Source organism: Oncorhynchus tshawytscha, linkage group LG25 (genome assembly GCF_018296145.1).
Source record: "Oncorhynchus tshawytscha isolate Ot180627B linkage group LG25, Otsh_v2.0, whole genome shotgun sequence".
Taxonomy (NCBI): Eukaryota; Metazoa; Chordata; class Actinopteri; order Salmoniformes; family Salmonidae; genus Oncorhynchus; species Oncorhynchus tshawytscha.
In genome coordinates this window covers 1421947-1441308 of record NC_056453.1, presented here as the reverse complement: position 1 = coordinate 1441308, position 19362 = coordinate 1421947, and the positions used below count along the sequence as shown (strand labels likewise).

Genomic DNA, 19362 nt, shown 5'->3' with positions numbered 1-19362 from the left:
CCATGGACACAAAATATTAATGTTTTGTTCCCCGAGCCACTTAGTTATCACTTTTGCCTTATGGCAAGGTGCTCCATCATGCTGGAAAAGGCATTGTTCGTCACCAAACTGTTCCTGGATGGTTGGGAGAAGTTGCTCTCGGAGGATGTGTTGGTACCATTGCTATTCTTGGCTGTGTTCTTAGGCAAAAGTGTGAGTGAGCCCACTCCCTTGGCTGAGAAGCAACCCCATGCATAAATGGTCTCAAGATGCTTTACTGTTGGCATGACACAGGACTGATGGTAGCGCTCACCTTGTCTTCTCCAGACCAGCTTTTTTCCGGAAGCCCCAAACAATTGGAAAGGGGATTCATCCAAAAAAATGACTTTACCCCAGTCCTCAGCAGTCCAATCCCTGTACCTTTTGCAGAATATCAGTCTGTCCCTGATGTTTTTCCTGGAGAGAAGTGGCTTCTTTGCTGCCCTTCTTGACACCAGGCCATCCTCAAAAAGTCTTTGCCTCACTGTGCGTGCAGATGCACTCACACCTGCCTGCTGCCATTCCCGAGCAAGCTCTGTACTGGTGGTGCCCCAATCCCGCAGCTGAATCAACTTTAGGAGATGGTCCTGGTACTTGCTGGACTTTCTTGGGCACCCTGAAGCCTTCTTCACAACAATTGAACCGCTCTCCTTGAAGTTCTTGATGATCTGATAAATGGTTGATTTAGGTGTAATCTTACTGGCAGCAATATCCTTGCCTGTGAAGCCCTTTTTGTGCAAAGCAATGATGACGGCACGTGTTTCCTTTCAGGTAACCATGGTTGACAGAGGAAGAACAATGATACCAAGCACCACCTCCTTTTGAAGCTTCCAGTCTGTTATTCAAACTCAATCAGCATGACAAAGTGATCTCCAGCCTTGTCCTCGTCAACACTCACTTAATGAGAGAATCACTGACATGATGTCAGCTGGTCCTTTTGTGGCAGGGCTGTAAATGCAGTGGAAATATTTTGGGGGGATTTGCATGGCAAAGAGGGACTTTGCAATTAATTGCAGTTCATCTGATCACTCTTCATAACATTCTGGAGTATATGCAAAATGCCATCATACAAACTGAGGCAGCAGACTTTGTGAAAATTAATATTTGTGTAATTCTCAAAACTTTTGGCCACGACTGTACATTTTCCTCAATATATCAGCAAAGTCAGAGCTAGTAGGAAAAGGGAGGGAATGACATGACTAGACTGACATGTCTTATTTCAGATACTCTTTTAAGTGTTTCAGACATTTGAGGGTTTCGGACGTTTTCAGAAAATTGTCAGGGACTCCGCTGTCCTAGCATCAGGGGGAAGCTGGTTCAACCATTGGGGTACTAGGGCAGAGGAAAGCTTTGGTCCTCCAGTGTTAAATCAGTGTGCTAAACACATTAATAAGCAGCAGTAATGTATTATCCTCAAGAATCTATCTAACGTCGGCCTGGGCCAAAGACCACCCAATTACGAAAAAGGCCCTGGGTCTTTTGTCTCCTCTCTGTAGAGCACTCCATTAGTAATAACAACTGTTCTCACTGTTCTGCTAAAGGAGACTGCAGTCATAGTTCACAAAGCAATCATAAACACAATTAATGTTCTCCCAAATGGTGTGTAGATAATATTCTCAAAGAGAGGCAGAGAGGAGTGTCTGAGAACTATGTTTCTTAGAGCTTGGTGAGAGCCTGGTTATCCTAGGGTTATTTTGCATACAATCTTCCCATAACGCCCTGGGAATGGTTTCAGGATAGTTACTTGGCTTTGGAACATTCTCAGCACATTTAAAGCTGAAACCATGTTTCTTAGAGCTTGGTGAGAGTTTATGTACATTTTGCAGCAGGACCGTATTTATTTTCAAGTATTAGTTTGGTGATACCTTTCCATAAAAACCAAGACTACTTTGCTTTCAATGACTTTGAGAAAACCCGGCCCACAAGACCCACTCTCATCACCGCCCTCTACCGAGTCTGAGGGCCCGGGGACTCACACTTTACCCGAGGGTGTGCGAGGGTGTGGCTTGGCCTGGCGGCGCTGAAATGAACATTCTCGAGGCCATCAAATTACTACGCTCTGAGATAGTTGAAATGAAAACGGAGGTAGTTGCAACGATTGAGGCCCGAATACAGGTTTCTGTTACTTTAAAAGCAGATCTAAACAACCTGTGGAACGAGACAGTGCCAGAAATCACATCACTCAAAACAACAACAGAGTTGCACACTACAACGATTGCAGCACTGGAGATCTCCGCTACCAATGTCTCCGACTTAACCACCTCCCTGGAGGCTGACGTGAAACGCCTGGCTGTGGATTACAAAAAGGTGCAGGAGAGTTGCATGAGTTTAGAGGGATTCTCTCGCCACAATAATCTGAGACTGGTATCGGTCGAAGAGTCAGCGGAAATGCCTCGCGCCACGGATTTCATTTCTGGGCTACTGAAGGATGTTCTTGCCTTAGATGAGAAGCTCCTGATTGATTGTGCCCACCGGTCGCTGCTCCCAAAGTCCCGGGATGGTGAGAGGCCCCGTGACATAATTCTTCGATTGCACTTTTTCCATGAGAAGATGGAGATTCTCTGACGAGCCCCCAATACCATTGTGAGCTTTCAGGTACAGAGCTTCTCCATCTACCAGGACTACTCCCCCACTGTTTCCAGGCAGCACGCAGCTTTCGGACAGGCCAAATGACTACTACGGGACCATCCAGGTGTGAAGTATGGACTGCGATTCCTGGCCCGTTTATGGCTATCTCATAATGGTAAAGACTACACATTTGAGTCTCTGGATGAGGCTATGGCTCACATTCAACATCACATCAAGAAGTCTTGAACTTGCTCATAGATCAGCAACTGTTGCTTGTTGGATAAGCGGGACTGTGGGTTTAGGTTTAACACCGCACTCTCACAGACATACTGTGCGAAGAGAACATGTTCTATTTAGGCTTGTACCTCATTTGTGGAGGTACTGTCTGGGATGGGTGGAGGTGGTTGGGGGAGGAAGGAGGTTGAATTGTTGAGTTCTAATGTTGTCATTCTGTCTTTTTAGTTTTTTTTCTTTACTTTTTCCAAATATCTTGCACCGTACATTATTACTCTGAGACAAGTTATTCTGAGGTTTTTGGGTACTCATTGCTTTTCCACTCTATGCTCTAATGACAGGGTTGTATCACGGGAGTGCTCAGGGTTGCCGAGATAATACGATCAAGAACATTTAATGGAACATCAAAGGGGTTAACAATCCCGTGAAGCGTAAGAGGGTGCTGACACAATTTAAGGGTTTGAATGCAAATGTTGCATTTCTACATGAGACTCACTTGAGCATTTTAGGATGTGTAGGGACTTGCTTGTTTATAGGTGACCAAATACTTATTTTCCACCATAATTTACAAATAAATTCATTAAAAATCCTACAATGTAATTTTCTGGATTTTTTTTCTAATTTTGTCTGTCATAGTTGAAGTGTACCTATGATGAAAATTACAGGCCTCTCTCATATTTTTAAGTGGGAGAACTTGCACAATTGGTGGCTGACTAAATACTTTTTTGCCCCACTGTATGTTCTGCTCTACCATAGGGGAGTCTCTCAAAGCATACCTACGCCGCCAAATTATTTCTTATACAGCCAACCAAAACAAAGTTTGCTCTCAGCGACTTCGGGACCTGAACGAATCCATAGCCACATTGGATGAGAAGTATGCTACAGATCCTTCCTCTGATCTACATAAAGAGCGCCAACTACTCCAATCTGAATTTGATGAGCTTTCTACCAGGCAAGCTGAACAGTTACTCTTGCGAGCTCGATACAGAGTGTATGAACAAGGCGACAAGGCCAGTAAACACCTTGCACATCAGATCCGTAAATCTGAGGCCTCATGTTTAATCCCACAAATAAGGACCCTGTCTGTTGCCACCACATTTATACATAAAGAGATCAATTCAAACAATTTTACTCTGAGCTATACACCTCTGAATATCTTCAAGACCCTTTGCTGATTGATTCATTCTTAAATGGCTTGAATATGCCTTCAATTGATACAGACACCCATGACTGTCTAGAAGAAGAATTTACACCGGAGGAGATTGCAACAGCAGTGTCCGCAATGAAAAGTGGTAAATCACCGGGTCCGGACGGTTTTCCAAACAAATTTTACAGGACGTTTTCTGGTCTGCTTTGCCCATTCTTGTCTCGATTATTTTCAGAGTGCCTTAGTACCTCAAATCTACCGCCTAGTCTTTATTAGGCTTCAATTGCATTACTATTAAAGAAAAACAAAGACCCCCTGGAATGTGGATCCTATCGCCCAATCTCGCTTTTAAACTGTGATTACGAAATCCTAGCCAAGCTGTCAGCCATCTGTATGGAAGGCTCGCTGCACCAAGTAATACACTCTGACCAGACTGGCTTTGTTAGAAATAGGCATTTGTTTTTCAATATTAGACGCCTTATGAATATACTGTACTCCCCAGCATCGGGGGACCCGGAGATGGTGGCCTCACTTGATGCAGAAAAAGCTTTTCACTGCGGTGAGTGGGACTACCTAACAGTGGCCCTTTATAGATTTGGCTTTGGCCCCAAATTCATTGCGTGGATAAAGATTCTTTATTTTTCCCCCATGGCTTTGGTACGGACTAACAACTTGTCCTCTGACTATTTTCCCTTGCACCGCGGATCCAGACAGGGTTGTCCACTCTCCCCCCTGTTGTTTGCTTTGGCAATCGAGCCTCTTGCCATTGCACTATGCTCTAATGATGCCATTCAAGGTATAATCAGGATGGGCTTAGAGCAGAAAGTCTCGCTATATGCTGACAACCTCCTTTTGTTTATCTCTAACCCTGATACCTCATTGCCACGTGCCTTATCTGTTCTTAAAGAGTTTGGATCCATCTCAGTGTCAGATGTAAAACGGAACCAGCCACACTGTTGCATATGTTTTGGGGCTGTCATAAACTGTCAGGTTTCTGGGAATTAATATTTAAACGTTTCTCTGACATGTATGACACTGTTATAGATCCGTCTCCCCTTACAGCCCTTTTTGGAGTACTGCCCATAGGTACCCCCCTGTCAAGAATCCAGTTGGACACTGTTGCATATACAACTCTTTTAGCTAGACGGCTAATACTACAGAACTGGAAGATGGCAGCTCCCCCATCTTATAAAAATTGGGTGAGAGATGTGCTGTGCTCTCTGAAACTAGAAAAAATGATATTCAATACACGTGGGAACCCCAAACTGTTTTATGAGGATTGGGCTCCATTCTGGTCTTACTTTAAACAGTCCATCCAGTGATGGCATTCATATTAAAACAAAAATAAGTCTGTATTTGACTCCCCTGTAACTTAAGGGTTGGATGAGCATTTCTTTCTGTTTTTTTGGGGGAGAGGGGGCATTTAGGTTGATGATGTGCTTATTGATTGTGACCTGCGGATGCCTTGTTCATCTTGCCCGGTCAGAGACTATAATGTGAGCTTGTTTTGCCCTGTTTTTTTAAACATTTTGTTCACGCTTACATAAAAATGATTATATATTTTTTCTTCTTTTAAAGCATTGTAAATGTTATTTTTGGTCCAGTGGATGGTCAGTGGGTTTTCCATGACTCTCTGTGAGTTGTTGCATTTCTCCACCCCTATCACTTGACTGTTTACAGGAACAATGGTGAGGTGTTTGCTCTGTCCCTGTACTACAGATTGCCCTTTAACCTTTGTAGCCTTCTGCCCAGTGTGTTTAACTTCTCTAAAGTATGGTATCTTTAAAGCAATTTTTTTGTAGTATTTTTTCTAGTTGAGTATAATTTTCTAGTTGAGTATATATATTGTTTTGTGTTGTCTTGTGTATAAAACTGAATAAACAGAGTGTTGTAGGGCTGTCATTCCCATTGAAAGGAAGTCTAAGAAAAGGTAGATATGTTCTATGTGCGCTATTTCTATTCTTCCCATTCTTAAGTTTCGTTTTGGCGTCAAAAGACTGAAAATACAATATTTTTGGTTATGGAACAGGTACTTCACTGCAGTTTAGACGGTACAATAATTATCTACACTATGCTTCCTTGTTTTGTCACATAAACTGGAATTAGGCAAACTAATAGAATATTTGCAACCAGGAAACGGTCAAGGATTTCTGCATAGTGCATCTTTAAGGAAATTGACAAAATAACATTATTTTACAGAACATTACTTTAACAGAACGTTTCCTAAAAGTTCAAACATAGTTACCTTGAATTACATTTTTGGTAATGGTTCTAGGTACTGGTGCAACACTGTTTCTCTGGATCCGCAGCAAGGTTGGAGTTCAATGCAACAGCATACTAATCAGCTACCAATTGTTTTTATATATATAAAAAATAATTCAACTGGTGTACTTCAGAGTAACGTTTCCTACAAGTTCCCTCATGGTTCCATTTAAAGTCATGTTCTCAAATTGTTCCAAGAACATTAAGAAAACTTTCCATAAAATATCACAAGAAAACTATAGTAACATTCAAAGAACATTCTAAGAATGTTATGTAAAAACATATACAGTACATTCCCTTTTCAGCATCAACTAAACACCCTCTATCTTATTGCGTTTAGTTTTGTTGGCCACACCTGATCTTAATGAGTGCTTGTTTCCTTTGAAATTGGGTCTGTTTAAATAGACTAAAATGAACAGCTTTGTATGAATATAAAAAAAACATGGCATGCTATCTCCATCCTTAAATCTCAAATCAAATCAAATCCAATGTTATTTGCCACATACACATGGTTAGCAGATGTTATTGCGAAATGCTTGTGCTTCTAGTTCTGACAATGCAGTAATAACCAATGAGTAATCTAACCTAACAATTCCAAAACTACTACCTTATACACACAAGTGTAAAGGGATAAAGAATATGTACATAAAGATATATGAATCAGTGATGGTACAGAACGGCATAGGCAAGATGCAGTAGATGGTATTGAGTACAGTATATACATGTGAGATGAGCAATGTAGGGTATGTAAACAAAGTGGCATAGTTTAAAGTGGCTAGTGATACATGTATTACATAAAGATGCAGTAGATGATATAGAGTACAGTATATACATATACATATGAGATGAGTAATGTAGGGTATGTAAACATTATATTAAGTAGCATTGGTTAAAGTGGCTAGTGATATATTTTTACATCAATTTCCATTATTAAAGTGGCTGGAGTTGAGGCAGTCTGTTGGCAGCAGCCACTCAATGTTAGTGGTGGCTGTTTAACAGTCTGATGGCCTTGTGCATCTCAGTGATTTATTGTGCCACAATATATTGTATGATTTATGTCAAATTAATCAAATGTATCTTATCTGTGCTTGGAGTTCAAAACAATTAACCTGAGCTAGCAGTGTCCCTGCAGCCTAAAATTGTAAGTTCCCAGAACAGACAAAATGTTCACTTCTGTTTTCAGAACATCTAAAAAAACGTTAAGTTTTACCGGACAGGAAACTTATGACTTCATTCCAAAAACAAATGGGAACCCAAAAACGTAAATTCAAACAAATTCAAATGAACCATGGAATATGCTAGCTGGGAAGGACATTTTAATCACATATTGTTTGGCTGAGAGTCACTGAGGACCCCAGACAGTATAGGTTACCATGATATAAGCCTGATATTGAAGAGGAGACCTACCTGCTCTCAGAGGTACCTATGCTGTGAGAAATAACATCTTTCAGCATTTACCTCTATTGTTTCACACTCTCTCACACATAAACACACATGCACACACACACCACACACACCACACACAGAAACACAATTTATTCTCTTCTCCAGACAGAACTGGCTCCAAAACCTCAACCGCTTGTGACAAATCAGATCACAACATGTTGTTCTGTAACTGCTACAGTTTTTTTTAAATTGCTTGGGTACACTACATGACCGAACGTATGTGGACACCTGCTCGTCGAACATCTCATTCCAAAATCATGGGCATTAATATGGAATTGGTCCCCCCTTTGCTGCTATAATAGCTTCCACTCTTCTGGGAAGGCTTTCCACTAGATGTTGGAGCATTTCTGCAGGGACTGTTGGGCGATTAGACCTGGCTCGCAGTTGGCGTTCCAATTCATCCCAAAGGTTTTTGATTTGGTTTAGGTCAGGGCTCTGAGCAGTCCAGTCAAGTTCTTCCACACCGATCTCGACAAACCATTTCTGTATGAACCTCGCTTTGTGCACCGGGGCAATGTCATGCTGAAACAGGAAAGGCCTTCCCCAAACTGTTGTTGGAAGCACAGAATCTTCTAGAATGTCATTGTATGTTGTAGCGTTAAGATTTCCCTTCACTGGAACTAAGAGGCCTAGCCTGAACCATGAAAAATAGCCCCAGATCATTATTCTTCCTCCACCAAACTTTACAGTTGGCACTATGCATTCGGCAGGTAGCATTCTCCTGGCATCTACCAAACCCAGATTTGTCCGTCGGACTGCCAGATGGTGAAGAGTGATTCATCACTCCAGAGAATGTGTTTCCAATGCTCCAGAGTCCAATGGCGGCGAGCTTCACACCACTCCAGCCGACGCTTGGCATTGCGCATGGTGATCTTATGCTTGTGTGCGGCTGCTTGGCTATGGAAACCAATTTCATGAAGCTCCTGACGAACAGTTCTTGTGCTGAAGTTGCTTCCAGAGGCAGTTTGGAACTCGGTAGTGAGTGTTGCAGACTATTTGTACGCGCTACGCATTTCAGCACTTGGCGGTCACATTCTGTGAGCTTGTGTGGCCTACCATTTCGCGGCTGAGCCATTGTTGCTCCTATACTTTTCCACTTCACAATAACAGCACTTACAGTTGACCGGGGAAGCTCGAGCAGGGCAGAAATTTTACAAACTGATTTGTTGGAAAGGTGGCATGTTATGACTGTGCCACGTGAAAGTCACTGAGCTCTTCAGTAAGGCCATTCTATTGCCAATGTTTGTCTATGGAGATTGCATAGCTGTGTGCTCGAATTTATACACACGTCAGGAATGGGTATGGCTAACTTTGTATATATAATATATATAGTGTAATTCACCTATTACAAATGCAGCCGTTCGCACAACTGTCTTACCAACATTATGCAAACTAAATGCTGAAAGTAAGGCTACTACTTTCAGCATTTAGTTTGCATTATTTTGGTAAGACAGTTGTGCGAACAGCTGCATTCACATAGGCTGTTTGTAATAGGTGCAAAAAAAATGACTTAATAGCAGTTTGGTTTAGAATTCTGCGAATGCGAACAGAACAAAACATTGGTACCAAGTCATACAGAAGGCCTAGTAAACAAAATATCTGATCAATAAAGGCATGACAGAATCTATATTTAGGCTAGTTAAATTAACAGTAAGCAAATGCAGTAAACAAAAAGCAAATGGCGATCCAAATAACCAAAACATAGCCTACCAGCTACCACAGCTTGATGCAGCCATGCGCACCTGTTTTACCAAATAAATAGGCTTATATGTCCCCTTCAGAAACACATTGTGACATGGCAAAATACACTTCAGTGAATCAAATTCCACCCACGTAATCAATTAAGCAATGCCAGCCTAACATAAATATGTTCCCAATACTTACAGTTCCATTTACAACCACGAAACCCAATAGCCTACCAAGAAAACCGTAATAGAATGGATCTATTTCTATGATGAAACACACTGATATGTAGCTATACCCAGGGTATAGCATTTGGGTTGTTGAATTGGAATTATATTGAATTCTATTTATATCACGCTGTACCACGATAAACATAAACGTGCAAATGCTTTTGAACAAGAAGCTAGCGCGAAATCTCCGCTGCGCTCTATCAAATCAGATCAAATTTTAATGGTCACATACACATGGTTAGCAGATGTTAATAGTTCCGACCATGCAGTAATATCTAACAAGTAATCTAACAATTTCACAACAACTACCAGTGTAAGGAATGAATAAGAATATGTGCATATAAATATATGGATGAGCGAAGGCCGAACAGCATAGGCAAGATGCAGTAGATGGTATAGAGTACAGTATATACATATGAGATGAGTAATATATGATATGTAAACATTATATAAAGTGGCATTTTTAAAAGTGGCTAGTGATACATTTATTACATCCATATTTTTATTATTAAAGTGGCTAGACATTTGAGTCAGTATGTTGGCAGTTGCCACTCTATGTTAGTGATGGCTGTTTAACAGTCTGATGGCCTTGAGATAGAAGCTGTTTTTCAGTCTCTCGGTCCCAGCTTTGATGCACCTGTACTGTACCTTGGCTTCTGGATGAAAGTGGGTTGAACAGGCAGTGGCTCGGATGGTTGTTGTCCTTGATGATCTTTTTGGCCTTCCTGTGACATCGGGTGGTGTAGGTGTCTTGGAGGGCAGGTAGTTTGCCCCCGGTGATGCGTTGTGCAGACCTGACTACCCTCTGGAGAGCCTTGCGGTTGTGGGCAGAGCAGTTGCCGTACCAGGCGAAGATACAGCCCGAAAGGATGCTCTCGAATGCACATCTGTAAAAGTTTGTGAGTGTTTTTGATGACAAGCCAAAATTCTTCAGCCTCCTGAGGTTGAAGAGGCGCTGTTGCGGCTTCTTCACCACGCTGTCTGTGTGGTTGGACCATTTCAGTTTGTCCGTGATGTGTACGCCGAGGAACTTAAAACTTTCCACCTTCTCCACTACTGTCCGGTCGATGTGGATAGGGGGGTCCTTTGTTTTGGTGACTTCTAGTGTGAGGTTGTTTTCCTGACACCACACTCCAAGGGTCCTCACCTCTTCCCTTTAGGCCGTCTCGTCGTTGTTGGTAATCAAGCCTACCACTGTAGTGTCGTCTGCAAACTTGATGATTGAGTTGGAGGCGTGCATGGCCACATAGTCATGAGTGAACAGGGAGTACAGGAGAGGGCTGAGAACGCATCCTTCTGGGGCCCCAGTGTTGAGGATCAGCGGGGTGGAGATGTTGTTTCCTACCCTCACCACCTGGGGGCAGCCCGTCAGAAAGTCCAGGACCCAGTTGCATAGGGCGGGGTCGAGACCCAGGGTCTTGAGCTTAGTGACGAGTTTGGAGGGTACTATGGTGTTAAATGCTGAGCTGTAGTCGATGAACAGCATTCTTACATAGGTATTTCTCTTGTCCAGATGGTTAGGGCAGTGTGATTGTGATTGCGTCGTCTGTGGACCTATTGGGGCGGTAAGCAAATTGGAGTGGGTCTAGGGTGTCAGGTAGGGTGGAGGTGATATGGTCCTTGACTAGTCGCTGAAAGCACTTTATGATGACAGAAGTGAGTGTAAGGGGCGATAGTCATTTACCTCAGTTACCTTAGCTTTCTTGGGAACAGGAACAATCATGGCCCTCTTGAAGCATGTGGGAACAGCAGACTGGGATAGGGATTGATTGAATATGTCCGTAAACACACCAGCCAGCTGGTCTTTGCATGCTCTGAGGATGCGGCTAGGGATGCCGTCTGGGCCGGCAGCCTTGCGAGGGTTAACACGTTTATATGTTTTACTCACATTGGCTGCGGTGAAGGAGAGTCCGCAGGTTTTGGTAGCGGGCCGTGTTGGAGGCACTGTTTTGTCCTCAAAGCGAGCAAAGAAGTTGTTTCGTTTATCTGGGAGCAAGACATCGGGGTCCGAGACAGGGCTGGTTTAATTTCTGTTGTCTGTGATTGTAGACCCTGTCATATTCCTCTCGTGTCTGTGCCATTGAATTGCGACTCTACTTTGTCTCTATACTGACGCTTAGCTTGTTTGATCGGCGGACACCGACGTCTTGCTTCCGGACAAGCTAAACACGTTCTTTGCCCGCTTTGAAGATAACACAGTGCCACCGACACAGCACGCTACCAAGGACTGTGGGCTCTACTTCTCCGTGGCTGGCGTGAGTAAGACATTTAAGCGTGTTAACCCTCGAAAGGCTGCCTACCCAGATGGCATTCCTAGCCACAACCTCCAGCTGGCTGGAGTGTTTACAAACATATTCAATCTCTCTCTATCCCAGTCTGCTGTCCCCACATGCTTCAAGATGTCCACCATTGTTCCTGTACCCAAGAAAGAAAGGTAACTGAACTAAATGAGAGACTAGTCAAGGATCATATCACCTCTACCTTACCTCACACCCTAGACCCACTTCAATTTGTTAGATCCACAGACGATGCAGTTGCAATCGCACTGCCCTATCCCATCTGGACAAGAGGAATAACTATGTAAGAATGCTGTTCATTGACTATAAATAAGCATTCAACACCATAGTACCCTCCAAGCTCATCATTAAGCTCAAGGCCCTGGGTCTGAACCCCACCCTGTGCAACTGGGTTCTGGACTTCTTGACGGGCCGCCCCCAAGGTGGTGAAGGTAGGAAACAACACCTCCACTTTGCTGATCCTCAACACTGGGGCCCCACAAGGATGCGTGCTCAGCCCCCTCCTGTACTCCCTGTTCACCCATGACTGCGTGGCCATGCACGCCTCCAACTCAATCATCAGTAAAACAAAGGAGTTGATCGTGAACTTCAGGAAACAGCAGAGGGAGAAACCCCCCCTATCCACATCGAGAAGACCGCAGTGGAGAAGGTGGAAAGCTTCTAGTTCCTCAGCGTACACATCACGGACAAACTGAAATGGTCCACCCACACAGACAGTGTGGTGAAGAAGGTGAAACAGCGCCTCTTCAACCTCAGGAGGCTGAAGAAATTTGGATTGGTACCTAAAACCCTCAACTTTTACAGATGCACAATTGAGCGTATCCTGTTGGGCTGTATCACCGCCTGGTACGGCACCTGCACCGCCCGTAACCTCAGGGCTCTCCAGAGAGTGGTGCGGTCTGCCTAACGCATCACTGGGGGCAAAGTACCTGCCCTCCAGGACATCTACAGCAACCAATGTCACAGGAAGGCCAAAAAGATCATCAAGGACAACAACAACCCGAGCCACTGTCTGTTCACCCCGCTTTCATCCAGAAGCCAAGGTCCCTACAGGTGCATCAAAGCTGGGACCGAGAGACTGAAAAACAGCTTCTATCTCAAGGCCATCAGATTGTTAAATAGCCATCACTAGCACATTAGAGGCTGCTGCCCTATAAACATAGACTGGCCACTTTAAAAATGGAACACTAGTCACTTTAATAATGTTTACATATTTTGCGTTACTCATCTCATATTTATACTGTATTCTATCCTATTCTACCTGTTCTATCTTAGTGTGTGCCGCTCTGACATTGCTCACCCAAATATTTATATATTCTTAATTCCATACCTTTACTTTAGATGTGTGTGTATATTTGTGAAATTGTTAGATATTACTTGTTAGATATTACTGCACTGTTGGAGCTACAAACACAAGCATTTCACTACACCCGCAATAACATCTGCTAAACACGCGTATGTGACAAATGCAATTTGATTTGATTTAACCTGGGCTGGCTCCTCTGTTTCAAGATCATCAGAAACAGTCGCTGGAGGGGGATGTGGAGCCATTATCCTGATGGTGCTTGTGGAAGGGTGGGGAGGATCTGCACGTGGAGCTAGCTGGAGTTCAGCAGGCATCATGGTGGTTTGATGCTGCTGCTGCTGCTGCTCATTGCTCTCGTTCTCCTTTTGGCTTTGCTTGGGTACTTTGGTGAAGCCAATTTCCGATATCCATCATGGCAGATTACCTGGTTCAAGCTTGGTAAATAGGCTAAGGCTAATACCCAGGAGTTGGAACCGGTTCATGGAACAGAACCAAAAATCGTAAAATAACAATGTTTTTCGAGGAACAGAAACAAAAATTAAAGTGATCAAAACTGTTCCGGAACAGAACCGTTATTTTAAAAAATGGGAACTGATTAGTAACATTATTTTATGTTCTAGGCCTTTTTTCCTAGTCCCACAAAGAAACCAAACAAAGCGCCTATGCAAAGCTCTGACTGTCACTGAGAAACTTATTTTCAGCCTGCCAGCTGAAAATCTTTGTCAGTTTGTGTGTGTTTAGGCCATCTGCCCCTCCCTCCTCCAAAGCATAGACTACTGTACTGACATTACAAGCATGATTCAGAAGATAGTGAATGGATTAACATTTTCAACACTAGTTAAGGATACTATAGGCCTAGTTATCACGTTTTATGTTGGATTTATCAACTACAAAAAGGTAAGACGTGTTTTTAATTCTGGTGCAGCTATGCACACAAGCTTGTTAGCTAGCTACCTCAAAAGACATGAAAAGTTCCTTAAAAGAGTTCCTAGGTATAATTCTGTGAACTTAATTCAGATAATTCATGTCCAGCACTTCAAGCCTACCTCCTCAACCCTCTCCTCCTCAACAGATTTTGCAACAACCTTGTCACTCAATCATTTGGTCTTTTTTGCTATTTTTATATAGGGACATAAAACTTAAACTGAGGTGGCATAAGTTTCAATTGAGGGGGCTAGGCCCTCTTTTCCCCCTCGTGGAGCTGGGCCTGTATTACATACCTTGCCTGTGGTTGAGGTGTACAGAGGTAAGGTAAACCCAAAACACACATCCTCAAAACAACCCTAATACCAGCTGACTGTCATGACCATTCAGTTCTGTCTCAGTGCCAAATCTTAGCCAGTGGCGTAATAACTAATTACATCCATTCTAGTACAATTACCCTTCCTGGTGTCGTTTGGAGAGTCAACAGACATCAGAGGAGCACTAGTCAGCCTTTCTAATGTAGGCTATGATGATGAAGTGTGCAAATGTTTTCTAAGGAGTTTAGAGAGCCATGTTTTCACCATCGCCAGTTTAGGGTGCCATGTTTTCTGATGTTTCCTCCTCCAGCTATGTCATCTGTTATTATGATTTTTCTGAAGACAGTATTTCATGAGAGGAAGAAGTAAGAATGGGGGATAAAGAGAGCAGGGGAGGAAAGGAGGAAAAAAGAGCAGGAGTGGTAAATTAATGGTCACAGCATCTCCATGACAAAGCACTGACCTTTTGGCTTTCTGCATCACTGTACATTAGGCCAAAGTAGTCCTTCTCCAGCAGGTTGAGGTGCTCACACACCATGTCCAGCAAGGCCTGTCCTTTGCAGTGCTTCTGCAGAAACACACGCACAAACACACGTGCCACAAATAAAGTGTTATTTAATCAAGGGTCAGGTGATTTCTGACCATGTGACCTGGCCTCACTAATTAAAGCATTACGGCACACCTTACAAAAATGTACCATGGTACTACTATGGTACTTTCATTCATACCATGGTACTACTATGGTCATTTCACTTATACCATGGTATAGTCTGAATCATGATGGTACTACAATGGTACTGCCATTATACCTAAATATTACCATGGTACTGCATCATTTATACCATGGTATAAATCTGAATCATGGAAATGTACCATGGTTTTAGCTTTCAATTATGATGTTACTGCCATGCACCTAAATAATACCATGGTATTGCATCATTCATAACACGGTAGACGTGGATCCTGGAAATACCATGGTTTTAACCGGCATCCTACATTATACCACGGTAACTCACAATTATGATAAATGGTACCAATAATTATCATATGGTACCATCTTTATTAATTGTCTGTTACCATAGCACAATGGCAGTATAATACATTAAATAAAAAACCCAAGGTCAAAAGAATTTGGCTGGTATTATATTGATGAATGTATATACCAGTATAGGAAAGTTTTTGATAAAGTCAGAGGCAGGCTAATACTGTTGGTCCAAATGTGTCTGTAACATCAAAGAAAAAGGGAAAGAGGGGTAATACTTTCTGTATTAATAGTACCGTTTTTTTGCTCATCTTTAGGTTCCCTTTTTTGCCAACCTAAAATGTGGGAGAATGTAAAATATATGGTAGCCTAATCCTTGGTATTTTGTAATCATATACTGTATTTATAGTCAAGGGGTGTTGTGTTTGTTTCGGCCCACAGAGGGAGCTGCTCGCTCTAGTGGTTGCATCACGTGCTCTCACTCTCACGCTAACCTGCCTATTAAATGAGTCAGTTGAATGAGAGAGCCAACTGAAGAGAGAAGCACCAGATAAATGTAATATTTTAAACATTATCATCACGGTGAGCAATTGTAAAGCATAGGATGTGAAACACCCAGTTACGCGGAGTGTAATGATATATTTTTTTTAATGATGTTTGGATAGTTGAATTAATTTATAAAAGTCTGTTAGCATAGAAGCTAACGTCGGCTAAAGTTAGCGCCAGTCAAGCTAGCTTGTCGTAATCATGGCGACAGGACAAACTCCCTTCATTCTTCTCACCATACCCTATCCAGGTCCCAAGGTTTAAGAGGATATACTATGCTACTAGACCATGTGTGTTGTGGTTTTTCACTATGAGCTAAAGGGGTTTAAAAGGGTACTAGGCCTACGCTTTTCCATTGCAGAGCGAGTAATCAATGTTGCATTATGTGAGCACCATAAATTACTTTGTTTTTGGTCACTTTACCTGAAAAATGGTGAGACACAGACAATCATAATACATTGTAAACAACTACCATGCATTCATGTGTCACTACATGCTGCTAGTACAAAAAAATTGTATTTTTTCATTGTACTACCATGATTCATTTTTGTACCATGGTAGCTAGTACAATTTTAAGAAATAGGGTTTTTTGGTCACTGCCTTGGCAGGAAAATAGCATGGTATTTTCCTGCCATGGTAGTACAATGAAAAAACTACCATGGTACTATCATGTTTTTTTGGTCAGTACCATGGCAGGAAAATACCATGGTATTGCAACAGTACCATGGTATTTTCCTGCTATGGTAGTGACCAAAAAAAGAGGGTTTCCTGATTAGGGTTAGGGCTAACCCAAACCCTATTTTTTTCATTGTACTACCATGGTACATTTTTACAATGGACTGCATGGTTTTGTTGACATGCACACATTTTTATTACTGGAATTATGTTTATTAGAGTGTCATGTAACTTCAAATGTATCAACACAACAGAATGTGTCTCTCCTCAACATCATCCCCAACCAGATAGTAGCTGGTGTCAAGATGGCTTCCCTATCTATTGTTGTCTACAGAATATAACAGCTCTTCCCTTGAGTGCTGTGTTACAGTCAGAATTCATCAAATACTTGACTTGGAAAATGAAAACAGAATTTTAGAGTAAGATTGCTTTCTGCATGATACGTGGTCCGAACAAACAGTGGATTGTCGAATGTCACTCATATAACTGTATCCAAATTATTTACTTTCTGATCACATTCCTGGGAAGGAAAGACAGAATACGTGTGAAAATAGTTGTGAAGTTACTCAAATTTCCAAAGAAATTCTAGCCAAGAGAGTTGACTGATGGGGCGGCACTTTCGCAAATCATTCTAGCAATGTTATACCTTCATGTAACTTGAACAAAAATAGGGGAAAACGATTGTGTGTAATTTCAAATACACATTCGTACATAACAAAACATCACTCTGAAACCAGCACAGTAGCATGGTACCCTGGTCTGTAGATCCCAGAGTTCAGACTATGGGTGCTGCTGCACACACACACAGATACACACATGCTTTTCCCTTGGGGTCATAGCCAGCGAGCTGTGTGTGTGAACTGTGTGTGCTGCTCTCCAGGGAGCAAGCTTCTCTGCTGCTCATTGCTTGCTTTCCCTAGAGCCTGGTTTCCGTGGTGGCAGGCAGACAGAGCAAGTCGTTGCCAGGGAAACAGATGCAGATGTATGCTCCCTCCCTCTATTTTTTTGTTCCTTTATATCTCAAGGCCAGAGCTGGAGGGAGTGTCTCCTTTGGCTCATTATGGTTGAAGAGATGGTAGGGCAAGACTCTGGAAGCACTTATGAACTCTTACTGTCACTCACCCCAGTCCCCATGGTTGTGGAGAGAAGATGTGGTTGTGGGGTCTGTATGGAGTGGACTGTATGGCTTTAGCATGAGCTATTAAAAGCCCAGTGCAAGCCCAGTTTCACAGGAAAATGTGATTTTCCTGTGTTTTATATATATTTCCACTATGAGGTTGGAATAAAACTGTAAAATTGTGAAAATAATGATGCCAGTTTAGTGTAACCTATTTGAAAAGAACACCTGAAATTTCATCACCAGGAGGTCAATTTGTTAATAGACCAATAAGAAAGAGGGCTCTAAACCTCTCTGCCAACAGTTCGTTTTTGGATTTACCCTTCCCACTCAGACCACTCCCAGACAGTCCTAGCAAAATTCTTGTTTGAGAAATTGGTCTTTGCTAAGTAGCAATTTTTGTCATTTATTTTTTGGCCATTTTTATTGAAAACAATCCCAGTAAGGTACCTAATTGTTACCCAGAAAAGATTTGATATTGATATTTTAAAGAATGGCTGCATTGGACCTTTAAAGATACAGTATGTATGGGCATGTTTAGGATCTTAATATGCAGTGACTAAGGCATTGAGGCGTTTCTACATGGACACTCCCTTTAACAGTGCAATTCATTTAACTCCACTTTGAGCACTTTCACAGCAAATGACAAGCGTTTTCTCTCAAAATAAACACAAGTAACACACTGAAACCATTGCAAAGTGTACAAACAAACTCATTGTCAGAGTCACAGAGAATTAAAAAAAATATATGGCTCCCAAAATAGCTCCATTCTACACAATAACAGAGTGCAGCTCATCCATGCATGACCTGGTAGAGTATACACCAGGGAACTGAAGGAAGGGGTGAGGGAAGTGTGGGAGTGCGTAGCCCCGTCTCCCCTCTCTCCACTGTGGCCCTTTGGGAGCCAGAGCCAAGCAGCCATGACAAGACAGGCTAATTAACCCTTGGATGGGGCAACTCCTCCAGTGAGAATTGTCACAAAGGGGTGCCTGCCTTCCCTCAACGCTGTTATTATCAACTCCTAGAGCATGGAGGAGGTTTGATATGGCAGGCCTGACGTTCCAACCCACCAATTAAACACAGGAAGGGGTTCGGTGGGAGGCCAGGAGTGAGGTGACGATAAACGTTATACTGCAGCAGCAGCAGCAGGGATGAGTAAAAAGAGAGGGTTGATTTGTACATCATTTTGTAGCAATGAATGGAAGTACAAAAGGAAGCAAATGATACTTCTTTGCATAAAGGATTTGAGAATCATAATGTGGAGTTTTATTTCCAGTGCTGAGAACAGCTTGAGTTGCTTGAGAGTATTTGAAATATATAAAAATTGCGACATTTTCTTTTGAGAAAGATTGATAAAAGCAAGGGAAATGTTCTAGAGATTATTATATCACAAACACACTCACATACCGGAAGTATCCTAAGGGCAGCTCACAATAACACAATATTCTAATTTCTACTTTACTGCACCTGGGTCGCAAAATTGAATGAGTATAGATTTCCCATTGCTCTGTCACTGGGTTTTGTCGAGGGATTTTATTGGGCAGAAGAGGGATGTCATTTGACCCTCAAATTGTACAATATTTCTGCTCTGTTATGTTGCATATCTATAT

At 42.3% G+C, this 19362-nt stretch overlaps 2 protein-coding genes across 13 annotated transcripts in view; one reads left to right on the top strand and one right to left on the bottom strand.

The window, feature by feature from the left end:
* The window catches only part of ccdc186 (coiled-coil domain-containing protein 186), a 1196038-nt gene that overhangs the window by 688645 nt on the left and 488031 nt on the right, over nucleotides 1-19362 (top strand). The window lies entirely within an intron of this gene.
* The window catches only part of LOC112220408 (band 4.1-like protein 1), a 166959-nt gene that overhangs the window by 60212 nt on the left and 87385 nt on the right, over nucleotides 1-19362 (bottom strand). For 10 of the 11 annotated variants that reach the window (XM_042305863.1, XM_042305870.1, XM_042305867.1 and 7 more), the window contains exon 4: nucleotides 14896-15000. In XM_042305863.1, coding sequence (XP_042161797.1) covers nucleotides 14896-15000 — 105 coding nt within the window. The remainder of the gene's footprint in view (nucleotides 1-14895; nucleotides 15001-19362) is intronic. The other variant, XM_042305865.1, reaches the window with a different exon arrangement.